General features: G+C 40.0%; 1 protein-coding gene across 1 annotated transcript in view; it reads left to right on the top strand.

The window, feature by feature from the left end:
• Positions 1-834: 834 nt before the first annotated feature.
• Positions 835-17,130, top strand: part of OLA1 (Obg like ATPase 1) — an 86,397-nt gene continuing 70,101 nt past the window's right edge. The window contains exons 1-4 of the mRNA XM_052675654.1: positions 835-973; positions 1,184-1,284; positions 1,678-1,821; positions 6,428-6,555. Of these exons, the coding sequence (XP_052531614.1) occupies positions 854-973; positions 1,184-1,284; positions 1,678-1,821; positions 6,428-6,555 (493 nt within the window). The 5' untranslated portion in view covers positions 835-853. The remainder of the gene's footprint in view (positions 974-1,183; positions 1,285-1,677; positions 1,822-6,427; positions 6,556-17,130) is intronic.

Raw genomic sequence — 17,130 nt, 5'->3', positions numbered from 1 at the left:
ACAGGTTAAATGGGACCCCTGCGTGGAGGTAATTTTTGTAGCACAACTGCAACGTCTTGCACATCCCTTTCACTTCCTTCTGCCTTGCCCAGCCCATTTTGGCAGACTGTGCTGCACAGAACCATGCAGGGCTCGATGATCCATTGCAGGAAGGTGCGGCTGTGGCCTGTGCACCTGCAGCAGCTGGCTGTGGGCTCTGCTCCCACCTCCTGCTGAGCTGCTGACTTCTCGGGTTTGGGCTGCCTGATGTGTGAAACCAGGGTTGTTTTTTATTTGTTAACCAGCCCATTTCTTTGACTCTTTGCTGATTTTTTTGGAGGAGGGGTTGACTGTTTCATTCTCCCAGGAGGGGAGCTCCAGCTGGTTGGTGCTGCAATGCTGGGAGCCCAGGATCGGTTCTCAATGAGATTTTGGAGTGTTGTGGCACACAGCCGTCTCTAGATGGGTAAGGCTCATTAACATCTGCTTTTTTTCTTGAGTGGGCGTGTGTTCTTTTGCTGGTTTGATTTATAGGAAAGGAGTTACTGCTATATATGCATATATTATTAAGCAAAAGCAATTACGTTTGATTGCAATGCATTCAAATGACGAACTGCCATCGGCAGTGGGCACTGCACTGGACTAAGGATGTCTACGTCCGTGCACGGCTTTGGAAAAGTTATTGGATGTGGCGTGGAATCTCTGTCAAGCTCCAGGAGCGTCTTTCTTTGCGGCGCAGGAACCACAGGCGCCCCACGGCCAGCCTCGCAGGCGGCAGCGCAGGAACGCGGCGGGCAGCCCTTAGCAGCCCGGCCCGTCAGCGCAGGGAAGCCGCCTCCCGCCGCCGACCTTTCCCCTCGCGTGGGCCCGGCCAATGGGCGAAGCGGCCCCGCCTGTTCCGCCGCCGGCAGCTGCCGAGCCGGCGTGTCTGTCTCCGCGTGCCAGTGCTGCCGCTCCGCTCCGCTGGGCCTCAGCCGCCGTCCCGTCCCGCGAGGTGAGCCGGTCCGCCCGCCTGCCTTCCGCGGGGCTCGGCGGGGCGGGTCCCGCTCCTCTTTCCCCTCCTTTCCTCTTTCTTTCCCTCCGCTCGCGGCGCGGCGGGCCCGGCGGCAGCAGCAGGCCGCACGGCCGGGAATTGCCGGGCACCTCCGGGGGAGTCGGCACGGGAGGTGCGGGTCCCTCACCGAGCGCTGCTCTGCGTCCCCAGATGGCCCCGAAGAAGGCAGGCGACGGGGTGAAGGCGCACCCGATTATCGGCAGGTTCGGGACGTCCCTGAAGATCGGGATCGTCGGGCTGCCCAACGTGGGGTAGGTGCCCGCCCGCCGCTTCCTGCCGTGCGCGTGTGCCCGCCGGCTCGTTTGCTTACGGGGAGGAGGGGGTGAGCGGCCCCGTCAGCGGCAGCGAACGGGACTGCCTCTCTTGGAACTTCTGGAGAGCTGGTGAAGCAAAACCCGCCCCAGCGGCAGAAGGTGGGCCGCCGTACGTGGCGCTGCGCTGCGTGGCTGCCGGCCGTGGGCAGCTGCTGCGCTGTGTGTGCGGGGGGTGTAAGCGGCTCTTAGCGGGGGCAGCGCGGCCGGGTCTGCCGGTGAAGTCGAGGGGCAGTTCAGTACTGCGTGTGGTTTGGGGGAAAGGTGTGTTTCTACCCAGCCCTTGTACATTATACTCGTTTGGATTTATCTAACAAAATTTCTTTCTTATAGGAAATCCACGTTTTTCAATGTGTTAACAAAGAGTCAAGCAGCAGCGGAGAATTTTCCTTTCTGTACTATTGATCCAAATGAGAGTCGAGTTCCTGTGCCGGATGACAGGTTTGACTTCCTGTGCCAGTACCACAAGCCTCCAAGGTAACTCGAGTTCTTGCTTTGTACTTTCTTGCTTAAGCAATGGAAGTAGTGTTACTGAAAGCAAACTTTTTGTGGTAGGGTACTGCAAATGCGGCATCTTTGTTTTTACTGGCATCTCCTTTAGTATGTGTGGAAAGTGGATTCTTGTTTGGAAATGAAAATGTAAGGTGCTATCAGACCTCAGAAACTAAAATAGATGCCTGTTAATTATTAATTTCTGCTTGCACTAACATGTGGATATATAAAAATGAATGTACATAAATCATAGTGCAAATTAGCATACATGTCTGCTGTAGTTCAATAGTTGGGCCTCAGTTTTTTGAGTCAAGTCTCACAGATATCTAAAAATGATCGACCAATCATTGACCAGGAATACATTTGTTAGCTTAATTTTCAGGTTCGAGCAAATTACTTCTGTTGGTAATTCCTGTGTACTTTTTTAATATTGAAAGAATACATCAACATGGAACTATTTACTAAAGTAAGTTGTTGTAGCTTAGTTCTCAGTCCCAAGTGAGTACTAAGCTTGCTTGTTAATATACAGACCAAAAATAAGCCATAAGGTTTGGACTGTTGGTTGTGAAGAAGTAATTATGTGTTTTTTAAAGTGGTTTTTTTTTTTTTTTTTTTTTAAAGACAAAGTTATAAGTTGTGATATTGTTACTGCTTGGCCACATGAACATTATTCTTGTTTAGCTGTCATCAGCTACTTATAAATCAGTAAAGTGATAAAGAGATAAGTAGCTCTTCCTGCTCACCTCTTATTGTCATCCCAAAGGCACGCATGACCTCTCTCTCTCTGGGGCTAAAAGAAAATAAAAACATCAGCACCATAAAAAACCCTTTAATATCACTGAATATTGTCATTGGATAGTAAATTGGATACAAGTCGTAAATCTACTTTCACTTGAATGGTATTTAGACTTTTATTTCAGAAAGAGAGTGTTTGTTACTTAAAATAAATGAGTGTGGGGATTAGTGGGTAGCTCCTCTGGGTTCAGTCACTCACAGAAGCAGTAATGGTGAATACAGCCTCCAGTAGCCAGGAGGGACTGTGCACTACTCTTCTCTGTTTGCAAACAAGCCAGAATTGGCTTTGTTGTGTTGTAGGTATTTTGTGTTGCTACTTCTACTAATCTGACTTGTCACCTCTTAAAAGGGTGATTCCTGCTTAAAGCATATAAATGCTAGGAGAAGAAGAGGAGTTTCTCTTTCTCAAACAGATCTGATATAAAGTTTTTAAAGGCAGAAGAGCCTGTAATGGAACCAGGGAATGAGTAACATTTGTTTTTAACAAAGAGAAAAGAGATGAGCGTTTTACCCTGGTGCTGAATAATCTGTTCTGTTGCTGGGTCAGACTGTGTAACAGGTAGAGTTTGAAATAGTAGAGAAGTTTATTGAACTATTTGAGAAATGAACACAAAGCTAGAACTAAGAGAATTTTCAGGCAGGCATGTTGGAAACCTGCTGTGTTATGTGCTAGGTTGGACCTTTCGTGTGGCTTTTTGGAGTCTCCTGGTGGGTGTGAGGTTTCATTATGCTGTACTGCGTGGTAAAGGGAATCATTGGAGTGGTGGTGGAGAAGAAAGACTGCGGAAATACATAACAGAAATGTAAATAGAGAAAGAGCATTTTGATTTCGATGTCAAATCAAGGCCTTAGGTGCATGCTACCTGTTTCACAACTACATAACTAGTTACACTGAATGATTGCTCATGGAAGTTTAGGAAATAAATGTATGCCTTCCCTCCTCGCAAATTTTGGCACAAATATGTTTGTACAACAGATTGCAGACTGTGTGCATGTGTTTATCTTAAAAAAAAAAAAAAAACAAACAGCAAAAAACCCCCCAAAAAACTGGTATCTCTTTGTACCTTGGCATAGAAAATAAAGCACTCTAATGAAGGATATCTAATGATGAAGGAAATTGTCTTAAACCACCACTGTGCTGAAGAAACAGGTGTTGCCTTTTAAAGTAACTCAGTTTTTAGTAGGAACTTGAAACAAATTGGTAAGGAAGATGCTTCTTTCTTTTTTAAATGCCTAAGCCTTTGGATGCATCGCTCTGTTGTTCTTGATGGAATATACAGACCACTGCATTACCAAACTGGGCCTTCTTTGCCCCAGCAACTCTTGCGATCTTTGCTATAGTGCACCCTGTACAGTGAGGGTGGTGTGCTGGTGCTGTTGCTGGATTTCTGAGCAAAGTAAAAAATGAATAAATAAATAAATAAAAATCCTTGCTCCAAGATTATGTATGTGCTTAAAATATAGAGGCATTTCTGGATGCTGTGGTGTTTCATGTTACACATTACTGTGACATGCTTCGTGGTAGTCAGTGTTGCACTGATGTGTGCAAATGATCGGTTCGTGCCACCTGTTCCTGGTGATCATGTGAAGCTCAGTGACTTTCATCTAATGCTGGCTAACAAATCTTAAGGAACAGAAATTAATTTGTTTAGAGAAAGGTGAAAAAGAAAATCCAGTAGTTTTTGTTCTTTAAAAAGTACTAAAGCAGTTGATACCTGTGGTACTTTCTCCCCCAGTTTTGCAGTATTTCTGTTTGCCTAATTTCACGACGTTCACTGTCTTTCAAAGCATAGGCAAGTGTGAATAGTTCCTGCCTTTTCTCCTTATTTCTGTGTTCATCTATGATGAAATAGAGATTCAGGTTTAGGGAGTGGGCTGCTGGGAGCAGTGGTGCTTTGCTTTGCTTAGGATGTTAATTTTGTGATAGCTGAGATGAAACCATCCTGGGGACTTGGATATTCTATCTTCAAAGGTCTCTCTTCTATTAGTAAGATGTGAAATAAGCTGGTGTTTGGAATCGTTGTCTGACACCTGGAGTTGATTCTCGTGATAGTAGTCTATCTGCGTATGAAGAAACTGTTTTGCTCTAATGTGCCATCTTTATAGTGTGTGTTCTTCTGATGGCTGGCCAGGAAGATAATCCTATGGAATGGATAGAGGAAAGAAAACATTCCTAACAACACCTTTGTTTTTCTTAAAATAGTTTAAAATAACAATGAAGAAGTGCTCTAAAACGTGGTGTTTCCCTACCTTGCTGTTAACTTAGTTATTTGCCAGAAAGCAAGGAATTCTGATAATTCTAATGGGGAGGTTGCTGCTATTTGTAGTGAGGGTCTTATTAGCTCTGCGTTTTTATCAGATGAAAGGAGTTACTGTGTTAATGCATTTATGGGGTTACTGGCTTCTGTCTTCAGAATTTGTGTTACTTTTGGTAGTACCTGATTGCTGTTTCCATTTGAGCTCATATGCTGGTAATTTAAAAAAAAAAAAAAAAAAAAAAAAAAAAGATGGAATTTTCTAAGAAAACCATAGTGGGACAAAAGTGTGAAGCTTTCAAAGTTTATTTACTTCAAAAGGTATTTATACTCTTTCTCATAAGCTATGTTGTAAATATTTTTTCCCTATTTTCTAATCTCACCGTTTTGAGTATCGTGCTGTGTTCTGGCTCAGTTCTAATCACATCACAAAGTTAGGAATGGTGTAAAACATATAATTAAGTTCCTGCCTAAACCGGCAGGTTTAATGATGCTTTGAACTTCACCTTGGTGAAGATGATGATTTTATCCAGATCCTGTACTATGAGGTCAGTTTATTATCTGAAGAAATCATTTTTCTTGTGAAGTGTTAGAGAAATGTTGAAGACAAAAATGGGAGACTTCATAGCTTTATGCACATCTTTCCACCAGCATTGTAAAAGCTGTGGATTTGGGCACCTTCTGTTATGTCTACAGTTGATAGTATGATTGTATTTATCTTAGGGTAGTACTAATGAAATATAAGGGTGACAATTTAAGTAGTTTAATGGAAATGAAGTACTGCTCCTTTTGTTTATGAGTGTTTTGAAGCCATTGGGTTGGAGGTGCTGATGCCTAAGGCTTGCATTTTGTAGTCTTTCTAATGAGGAATTTGCACCATTTCAGCGGGATTCTCTCTGCCACTGCTAATGATGGTACGGACATTTGTGTAGATCACATGAAGGTGCTCTTAGTTAACATTTTATTGCATTCTTGCTTGTTGTTTTCCTCAGATAGATTTTGAGAAGTAATTTTTGTTTGAATGTAGGTGGTGTTAAGTATCACCACTTTGTATCTATTAAAATGGCATCTTCAACTAGACTTGTTTGCTGCTTTCTTTCTGATTGTTTACACAACCCTGACCTCCACCACTACTACTAGTTAATGCTACCTGTTTTAATCAATGCTGCTTAAAATATGCCCTTCTGACAAACTTAGTTCAGTAAGCAAACAGTGGAGGGGAAGATAGCACTGATGGGCACTGAGGTGTTTTATCCGTTTGGTGCTATGAAAACTGCTCAGTGATAAGCATTTTATTTCAGCATTCTGAGATTGTTTGAAAGAACAAGTTTTCAAGTTTTACTTGAAGGAGGAGTAGGAAATCTTATTCTCTTTCTTTTTTTTTTTTAAATAATGTAGGTGTAAGATATAAAGATATTGTTCTGTGCAACTTGTTTTGGAAAAATGAACTATTTTATTTTCATATTCTGGACTTATTTCTGTGATGAACATTTTGACCAATATGCTTCAATAATGAAACTTTCAAACTTTTTATCTTCCAGCAAAATTCCAGCCTTTCTGAATGTAGTGGATATTGCTGGCCTTGTGAAAGGAGCCCATACTGGCCAAGGCCTAGGAAATTCCTTTTTGTCTCATATTAACGCCTGTGATGGGATCTTTCATCTGATGCGTACGTAAACTCTATTTTTTAAGTTGACTCTATAGCTTAAGGACAGCATTGCTGTACTTGAACTAATAACTGTTGAACAGATAGCCATTAAAATGTAACTACTTTTACTGGTCAACTCAAAGTCATCAAGTTCAGGGTTCTCCTTACTCCCTCCCTCCCCCAGAAAGCCCAAAAACAGTACAACAAACTGAAAATCACTAAAAAACCTCATCTTCTGGTGAATAGTGAGTATCTTTCTTTATGGTCATTGTGCTGGAGACTTAAAAGTGAACTGAATTGTTGGAAGCATTAATAAAGGCTGCTCTGAAAGTAATGCCTCCAATTTTATTACATTGGCCCATGATATCAGCAGCAGATGTGGGTGGTGTGACAGCAGAGGTCAAACCTTCCCACCGGTATTGCCGTGTGACGGATGGCAGCTGAGGGGCGGTCTGATAGAATGGCTCTGACATGGAAGTGCAGATGAAGCAAGGATGTGTCATGAAACTTCTCCATGTGGAATGATTGACACCAGTTGGTATTCATTGATACTTGCTGAGTGTGTCGAGACCAAACAGCGAATGTAATACAGTGAGGTGGTGGATGGAGTTTTGGTGATGATACCATGCCATAGCACCTGTGAAACAGTGGTCACCTCCACTGCTGCAGTTTTTTCCGAGTGCAGTGTGCACTCTTATTCATCACGGACAAAAAATGCATAACTAATGATGGTGACTATGTTGAAAAACAGGATTTTGTAGCCAAGGATTTGCTCTATCAAATATTGCTTTTTGCATGTGTTTTAGTTTCTGTGGAAATAAATAGGAGGCATTACTTTTGGAGTAACATACATGGAAATGATTGGTAGAAAAAGAAAATACTGAGTTAACAGCAAATTCTAGAAGTTTGTTCTTAAGGGCAAGCCTTACATCTATCCTCATGCTAATTTCTCTGTGACTTACACTGAAGCCCTGTGACTTCTGAGTACTTTTCATTTAGACCAACACAAAAACTAGAGGCGTGGAAAATTACAGTAGTGATTTAGATGGTTAGAACTGTTGCTCCCTTGAACTTGAGCATATACTTTGAGTAGAATCATGGGACACTGATTGCAGCTAAGCACTTAACGTTGTTTAAAATGCTGTGAGAAGGTGAGGACAGATCTTCAGTTGGACAGAGTGAAGTAAGTCCTTTGATCTTCTGCATCACTTTAGGAAGTACTTCCACATGTGAAGGCTGTACTGATACGTTTGTATATTGTAAACATTTATGTTCTGATATCTGAGAACCGTTTCTACAGTATCCCTTAGAAAAAGGGGAAATCACACTCTCAATTGCCATACTGGGTTTTTAATTATAGTTTTGTCTGATGTAAGTTGAGACCAAGTGATAAACTGTTCAGACTTGCTCTGTTTCGTATTTATGTCGTGTTTAATGCTTGTGAAGGAGCAAGTTGATATCATATGTACAGAAAATGCTTTTTAATGTACATGCTGAATAAGCCAATGTGTTTTCTCAGGCTATTAAAAAGGTTAATACCATTTGTTGTCATTTTGGGGGTTTGAAGAAGTTTGAAGAAGTAGTGAGACTGTTATTGTGGGGTTTCAGACCATTCAGGTATTTACTTTGTATTCTTTGAATTTAGATCTATCAATTTAGTCTTTCATGTACTTGTCATATGTTTCAGGGCTTTCATGGATTCTGAAATGTAATGATGATGAAATGATTGTTCTTTTCCTTCAGTCTTTGAGATCAAAAAAGATGTTGGAATTGTTTGTTAAATACTGCTTTTTCTTTTTTCAAAATCTTAGTCTTCCTCTTCCTCTGTTCTTGCTAGACATATAGCCAGAATGCAAGCTAGTCAGGAGGTGTTGTAAAATTTCTTTTCCTTGCCCAGTAAGCACAAAGATCTTTCTAAGTGTTATTTGGAGTTGTTAGTAGAGCTAATAAGTAAAAACAAACAAAAAACCAACTAAAAGGAGTCTAATTAAGGCATATACAACTACGCTTTTTTTTCCTTCCTGAAAATTGCATTATTTCTGCTTTCTTTTTCTTGAGAACTGTAAACGTAAAGATCTGACACTGAAAGCTATGAGTACCTCTCTAGCAAATTAAAAGCAAGTATCTATGGTTTACACAATACAAACTCTTGTTAAAATTTGTAACTCAGACAAATTTTTTACATACTGTGTCAAAGTATAAAATTGTATAAACTTTTTCTGTATGTTGAACTGCTTTTTACACTCACCTACCTTTCAAAATTATTTCCAATCTAAACATTCTTTCTTATGAGTCTGTGGCACATCTGGTGCATGCACTGTTTCTGCCAGATTTTAGAGACCACACAAACTGTTTTTCTGAATCCTTAAACTTTACAGGTCCTGAGAGGATGAAGATTATTTGTTGCCTTTTATCAGAGCTCGGTCCAAATTCTTAATGGTCCTTAAACTGCCTAAAGGAACCAGTGTCCTGGGAGTGGCCATCAGTTCTGAGCCCAGCTCGTAGGCGCTGGGTTTCTGTAGCAGTGCAGAAGATGACTTGACAGCAATCCAAACAGATTGCTTCTGTTACAGGGAGAAGCTGAGGATGGGTAGGTGAAGCTTGTGTGCCAGCCAGATGGGAAGTAGGTGTTACTGAAGATTGAAAAATGATGGTAACAGAAATGCTTTTGGGGAGGGATGCACTAAGAAGTGATCTGGGGAAATAAGCAGAACTGACAAAAAAGCTGCTGGGCTCCTGCATGGCATTGTCAGGTAAAAATCAGAACAAACTGGTCATCAACAGGGAGATCACTTAAAAATGGAAAGGGATTTTTAGGTCATCACTTTTCAGAGCGTTAAAAATTTAGTGTTTGTCTTCACTTGTGCTTTGAGTTGATCTGGAACAAATTTTCACCTCAGAGCACTGAAACTGTTGCTCCCAATCCTTATCCTGTTGTCATGCATCACCGCTGCACGCGTTAATGGCTAACATGTGCAGCAGAGCCTGTCAGAGAATTGGTCTTTTCTTCTCTTTGCATGGCAGGCAGAAGGTCAAAAGTGGGTTATTATGGGGTCCTCACTACATTCAGGCATGCGGATCTTGAAGAAAGACTTGTTAGGCAAACTGGTGGGCACATCATCCTGAAATTGAAAAGCGTGGTAGCCCACCTGGGTTTGGGTTTTACGGCACTTCATGGCCGTTATCAGTGTAATCATCTAATTTCTCCAAAAAAGTAGGTAGGTAGGTGTGACTTGGCTGCAGATCTGAAATATGTCTTTGCCCAGCCATGCAATTGGGGAAGGCAGTGAAGGGAGAGGCAGAAAAATTTTTTTCTGGGAAAAAAGGCTTATCAGCTTCTCAAAAGATTGGATTTGTATTACCGGACACCATAAGAACAGGATTAGTGGAAAAATGATTTTCTTTGAGTATTGTTTTGCTTTTCCCAGGCGGCAGGCTTACTCTAGACAAATGAACTTTGAAAGCTTTTGAGAGTTTATATTGCTAAAGTTCCTGTATGATTGCCATATTTCTTTGATCAAGCATCTCTTACTTTGTAGGTATTTTGAGATATGACTTTTTGTGTGTGCTTGAATTTGTAGCAAACATAATTTTCATTGTGTGGAAGAATGTGTTAATCCTGAAAAGAAAAAACAGATATCCCATGTTTATAAATAGCTTTTTATGCAGATCTTGCTAGACTCATTTTATCTTTGTGTTGATGAACCCCATTCAGGAGGATTGTCCTTTGCACTGAATTTCTGTTCCTTTTAATTCAGTTGCATAACAGGTAATGTAGCGAGACAAACTTCAGGCATCTCATTGAAGTCCTAGGGTAATGGTTTCGGTCCTGTTTTTCTTTATTCACTGGGAATATATTGAATTTTACCTTCCTTAATACAAGAGGTCTGTTTGTAGCTGCTCGCTCCCATAACAGGATTCCTTGGTGTTTCCCCTGAGCTACCTGAAGGTTTCCAAGGAAGGTTGTTGCGTATCACTTTGTGTACCACAAGGCGCTTAGGCTTGGCAGCTGCAGCTCTAATACCCTCAGCAATAATTATAATTACCTTCCTGTTGAAACTGTGGAAGTTGTGTATGGTGTTTGCCTGACTTGTTTCTTGCATAGCGTAAAGCTGAGGTGAAGAGATTTCTCTGATTCTTTAGTTTCCTTACTTCATTTCAATGTAGACAAGTACCCTCCGGGCCTTGAAATGGTCCTGGGTTTTCAGTCTTCAAACTTCCATATCCTAGATACACTGTTACTTTCAAGGCAATATAGTTCTTGTTTAAATCAAGGAAAACAATGTTTTCATACTTTAACTACAGTTTCTCTACCATGAAGTAGCAACAAACAGGAGGTCGAGCAATAGGATAAGTAAAAGAAGACAGCGTGCTGGAGTAGGGCTGTATTTTTGTGTGATTAGCAATGGTACGAAGGGGATTCTCTTAGCTGAGCAAATAAGGCATCAAGAGGAGTGCTGTATATTTTTTGTTTGATATTTCCTGTTGCTTTTTTTTCCCTATTAAAGTGCACAAATTGAAATGGAATTTCTTTGAGGTAAACAACTTGATCTCAATACTTCTATTCTAATTTCAGAGGTTATCTCTGGGGAAAAAGGAGTATTTTTTATTTCTGGACGAATCTAAGTGTGATAACCTTTGTCCAAACATGCTTTACTCACTTATTATTGGCTGAATGAATGGGGAGTTTAGTTTTAATTTCTTTTTTTCCTGTCCTGGATAATAGCATGTCCAGCATTATTATCAAAATAACCTGGTGTGTTCCATTTGCTGAGTTTCATTGTTTAGTTAGAAGCGGTTCTCTTGGTTCTGTTGCCCAAGTTTCAGGTGGATTTATACTTTTAATTGCAGTGGGAATTTTTTCATGGTGGCATGAGGCAGGCTGGGGAGGGCTGTCATATTGTTTATATGGCCCTAACTGTTTTAAGCTTTTATGGCAGATCTGTCCCAGGTACTTGTAGAAAAGAAAATGACTTTCTTTGGATGGTGGATTAAAAATGGCAACTATACTAGAAGTGCAAATTTAAGAGTTGCCCTTAGCTATTACTTCAGTGAGGAAATAGCAGGTGTCAGTTGTGTCCTTGGCTACCACTCTGAGTGGAGTATTGAGTATTCTGGATGTTAAGCAGCCTCTTAATGCTGTCAAGGTTCCTTTTGTACTGATATGTACAAGCTTGTTTATCATTAGTTCTTTCTCACATAAAAATAGACTGTTCGTGATGTGGGAGAGGAGAATATTTTTTTTCAGAGAATTATTTTATTACTTTTATTCCAAAGCTGTTTTTTTTTTTTTTTTTTTTTTTTTTTTTTTTTTTTTTTTTTGTATGGATGATATGAGCAGGAGTGCTAGATTTCTATTCTCTACCTTACAGTGGTTCTGTATCAGCAAGCAGAACTGGAGTGCATGGGTAACAACCACATCTGGCCTCTGTAACCCTGTTGATCCTGCAGTATGGCCAGCTGTGGAAAAGTGCTTTTGAATTTCCCAGATCTTTCACTTAGGCAAAGAAAATTAATTTGTTCGCCTTTTGGTGAACAAATATGTATAAAACTCACATTTTGTACCTTAGAACTGTTTGCAGTATGCTCTTCTGCTTTGTCTTCTATAGAAGAATGTGCTTCCTTTCCTGGGCTGGGTGAGGGCTGTGGAGAAGGTGCTGAGAAATTGTCAGCGCTCTAATGACTTATCCTTTGTCTTTGATGAATAATGACTCACCAGGCTGAGTGAAAGTGACACCTGAGCTGTAAGCTCTAAGCTCAGGTAACTATGGTTTAACGCACAAACAACCTCAGATGAGGGTTTGAATAGTCTTTATTCTTAAACTTTGGCACAAGTGGTTGTTCTTTGAGAGCTGGATAAGCCTAGGTGTAGGGAGCAAAAATGTTGTATTGCTGAGTAGCATTCTTATAATCTGCGGTGATTAAACAAATGGCTCTCAGAGAGAGACTTTCTTTCTTCAGGAATAGAATGGGAACTGTCAACATTCAAACGTTTATGTTACTTTTCAAAAAATCCAGTTTCTTTTGCTCTGAGGTTCCCTTTTGCTGTCCCAAGTTAAATTTAGATTGTGATGTACGTAGGGGGCTTCTTCTCAGTCTCAGTGTGGTAAGTTCTGCAGATTTAGTTAATTACTTATGCTCATTGAAAAGGAAATTTATTGTGCGTAAGTTCTTCTCTAGCCTTTATTGCAGTTTGTTAATGCTAGAATTGTAAGTCTGATGGTAATTGAAGTTACAAAGGATTTGGGAGCCCACTTTGCCATTCATCTTTAGTCTAATACATTGTGTCTCTCTACGTCCAGTGTCTTTTTCTCATCAGAACATGATGTTTTTATGAAAACATAAAAATTTCTTATCTAAAGGCCACCACTCTTGTTGGAGTAGTAGCACCTACTGCCGTTCTATTTATAGATGGAACTTGTTAAATTTCCTCAGCAGGGACTTAAAGCTATGACCTTATAGGCCAGAAGCAGGAGAGCTACCTACTGAGCTACAAGGGCAGTCTCTCAATTCTAAAGAATACATAGAAGAATTTCTAATATACCGTGCTGTGAGTCATAAAGTACTTGACCAGTAAACCCTGCCCTCCCGTGAGAATAAAGACCAGGCATGTTGTCTTCACTGAGTCATTGCTATTATTTGACCTATGACTACTTTTGTTATAGATCTGTGTTTCATATTAGTGTATAATTGCTATTTAGGCAATACAGGTGAGACATTTTTCTCTGTAGCATCTTAAAGAAATTATCAGGCTGTGACAGTGTATTCAAAACCAGTCACCTAAACACACTCAAAAGTTTGTCTCCTTAATTGGATGTTGTTATTGTTGGGGTGAGGTATCTTGGCTTTACATATAGTTTAATATCTTGTAATTTTTATTTCTTTGCTTTGCTGTGGACTTTCTTGAAAGCTTGAAGGTAGCAGTCCTGCAGTGTTTTTTAATTAATTAATTAATTTATTTATTTATTTAACTTCTTGCTGTACTATGAAATGTGAAAACCTGTTTTTCTTTGATTGGAGGAATGTCACATTAGAAAAGGTAAAACCAAAAATTCCTTGCAAGAATTTTGAAGTAGACAACTAGCTGGATGTTGATAAGCATCACTTTGTTTGGTACAGCAATTGTATGAAAAAGATGAGTAGTCTGTAGACTGAGAATGTTGTAGTTTCGCATCCAGGAAGTTGCTTTCTCAAAAGAAGCTATTTGTCTTTTTTATTTTAACAAGTGAAGTTTTCATTAGAACTTTGCATTTAATTCCTGGAAGCATGTCTTGTTTCCTAGTTCATCTGTGGACTTCTCAGAAGGAAAGCACGGCCGTATTCCCTAATCCATCTGAGGACGTAGCTCTGTGTTTGCTCTGGAAAGAGCAGAAGCAGTTACGTTTTTGCTCAGCAAGGGAGTATGCAAGTGTGCCAATATCAAATGAGCTGGTTTAGTTATTGCTGGGGCTGCTGTTAAATTAGGTGACTTCACAGTAAGTAGACAAGCAGCAATTGCAAAAGTGACCATACTGCGTCATCTGTGGGATCGGTGGCCTCCAGGTGGGGAAAGCCAGTGTATCAGCACCTGCTAGATCTACAAGCAGTGTAGTTCTTTGTGCCTTGAGGCTTCTTTTATCTTCCTGTCCTGAAATTAGTGCTAAAATCTAAGATTTTTAAGCAAGAAAAAATTCTGGAACGACAGTAAACTAGCTGAAGAAGACAGAAAATATATTTGAAGTACTTGTGAAGAAAGGCAGTGGTGAGCACTGTGAACACTATCTTGGGCCGGACCACTGTATTTTACTTAAAAGAACTTTGCCATGTCATGGGCTCGTGTTCAGTTCATATTCTTAAAACAAGTATGTGCACATCATTGGTTCATAGTATTTACATTTAAATAAAATTTATGCTTACAAGTTGCTGTGAGTACAGTTAATGTCTTGTTACATCATCTTGTCCTCAAAAAAAGAATTAAGTTCTCTGAGTAGTCTGTACTTGTTGGCATACCCAGTACATGGTATACTACCTGCAATGCTTTATATTGCGCAGGTTCTGTTATCAGCAGCTGTACTTGTGCACATACATGTTTTCAGATTTCTCCAACCTACTCACCTCAATTTCTTCCTGCTAATGTATCTTTATGTAGGTGAAGTCAAGCAGTATTTCCCTGGTGTGGATCTGTGAGACTGCTTTGAACTAAGTGGTGGGGAAAAAAATCCTCAAAAAGGAGCCCAGGAAATAACTGGACTCAATTATTATTCTGGCTAGGAATTATGTATCTTAGACAAACTAAAATGGGCTTCTGACTTAGTTAGGATGTGAAATTGCAAGTCTTAATTAAAATACGGTTAGGCAAATCTGTCTGTGGTCCTGTGTAATGTCAATTTAATGCTTCCTTTCTCTTTGCTGTGGTTCTGTGAGTGCTTGAAAGTCACTGACAGCAATTACTGCATAGTAGAAAGCCAAACAACATATTTGCCCTTACCAAAAGAAAAGCCCTAGGAGGTGTATATTTAAACAAAATCTCTGCACAGTAATCCAGTTTGTATGCAAATAATTTTTTAGTCTGAGACTGTTTAATAAGCTGACAGAATAAGCTTTGCTTAAGTTTTCTTTCAGAATTGCTATTTATTGGAGCAGTCCTGGTTCCCACAATGACCAAAATGCCACTTGCAGAAAAACAGGTGCCCTCCCTACCCTAGTTCATACTTTGTGCCTAACTTACACAGCGTGCTAAGTCTATCTTTTGGTAGCTTTAGCAGCTCCATATTCAAATACCTTTTCTCATCTTTATGCTGCCACTTTCGTGTGTGCTGATGGAACTGATTGTAGAACCACGCAGTAAAATGGCTTTGGGAACCAGTTTTGTTTTAAAAAATAACCGTATTCTTTTTACTGGGTTATTTTAAAAATAGATCACTTTTCTAATCAGGTTTAAAGTGTAACTCAAACAGTCATGCTGTTCTGGCTGAGGAAGCATTAGGCTCATTCGATGAGTTGAAAAAATGTCCCTAAGAAGTCAACTATAGGAAATCTCTGATACAAATTGCATACTTTTGTTTTTTATTCTCTTTTTATTTTATTTCCCTGAAGCATTAAGCTTTCTCTGGGCTCTTTCTCATATCTCCAGAGTCTGGGATTCTCGAGGGGCAGTCCTAGCAGTAAAGACTGAAGCAAAGAAGGAGTTGACTAACTCTGCCTTCTCTGCGTCCTCCATTACCAGGGCACCCAGTTCATTCAGCAGCAGACCACATTTTCTCTATTCTTCCTTTTGCTGCTGACATACTTAAATAACTTTTTCTTGTTGTCCTTGATCTCCCATGCCAGGTTTAATTCCACGTTGGCTTCAGCCTTCTTTGTTGTATTGCTGCATGCCTGTTCCTGTACTCCTCCCAAGTAGCCAGACACTTTTTCCACATTCCGTAGACCTTCTTCCATTTGAGTTTTTCCATGAGCTCGTCCATGAGATCATCCATGCAGGTCTCCTGTCTGCTTTTGTACTCCTAGGAAAGCACTCATCTGAGCTTGAAAAAGTGGTGCTTGAATGTCAATCAACTCACTTGGACCTCCTAACTTCCAATGCTCTTAAGCCATGGGATACCTCCAAGTAGGTTCTTGGAGAGTACAAAGTTGGCTGTCCTGAAGTTCAGGGCTGCAAGTCTTACTTTTCTTCTTGGGTATATAAGTGATTTTTTTTTTTTTTTTTTTTTTTTAATTAATCATTTTTCTATGGCATACCAACAGATTTTTGTGTTCATTTCTCCCTGCTTTGGAACTTCCAAAGTGTCAGGTTTCCTGCAGTTATTTTGTAGTGTATTACAGAATAGATTTTTATTTCAGAATTTATTTTTTTTTATCCTGTAATCCTGTGTGGAAGAACACAATGAGCATTAGGCTGGATTTAAGTGTTGGATGTTTATGTTGGCAGCAGTTGCTTGAGCAGCTTTGAAAGTTATTGTTTTCATATTGATGCCAAGGGGATACTCTAGCCTCAGATAACAACCTGAAGTCTCACTGCTTGCAGGCAATTAACAAACGCATTAAAATAATAACCCACAGGTGACCATCTGTTGTTGTGGAATACGTCAGAACTGTTACTTTTAGTTGTTAGTTTGAGTTTTGCACTTAAAGTAAAGCTTCAGTATTTGTAAAAGATTTTCAGAACCTCCTTGTTTATTCTTAGATATGGAATTGATTTTCTGAGAATTCAAGCATTATATGGTTAATTTAATCCCTATGGAAGGTAGTTTAAAAAACTTCCTTGATGAGATCAATCGCTACCCATCTTCCTTCTTTTTTTTCCCAGCCCTCTTCCTGCTCCTCCCTTGTCTCTCATTGCTCTGTGAAAGAACTCAAAACACCATCAGACAGGTTCTTCTTCCAATAATGACAATGGCAGATAAACTCGTATACCTTAGACTCAAATCTAGTTACAGTTGTAAAAAATGTTTGAATATAGGTTTGCATTTTAGTACTTACTGAGATAGTTGTTCATGAGATAACAGTTCCTTAAGGCTTACTAAATATTTTTATGCACCAGACTTTGGTAATTTGATGTGACAATTGATGTTTGAGAAATAAATAGCAGTAGGAATGAGAAGCCAAGTGCATTGC

Source organism: Tympanuchus pallidicinctus, unplaced genomic scaffold (genome assembly GCF_026119805.1).
Source record: "Tympanuchus pallidicinctus isolate F22 unplaced genomic scaffold, pur_lepc_1.0 scaffold15, whole genome shotgun sequence".
NCBI classification, from domain to species: domain Eukaryota; kingdom Metazoa; phylum Chordata; class Aves; order Galliformes; family Phasianidae; genus Tympanuchus; species Tympanuchus pallidicinctus.
Note: the sequence above shows the minus strand (reverse complement) of the source record. Positions and strands in the feature narration are given on the sequence as shown.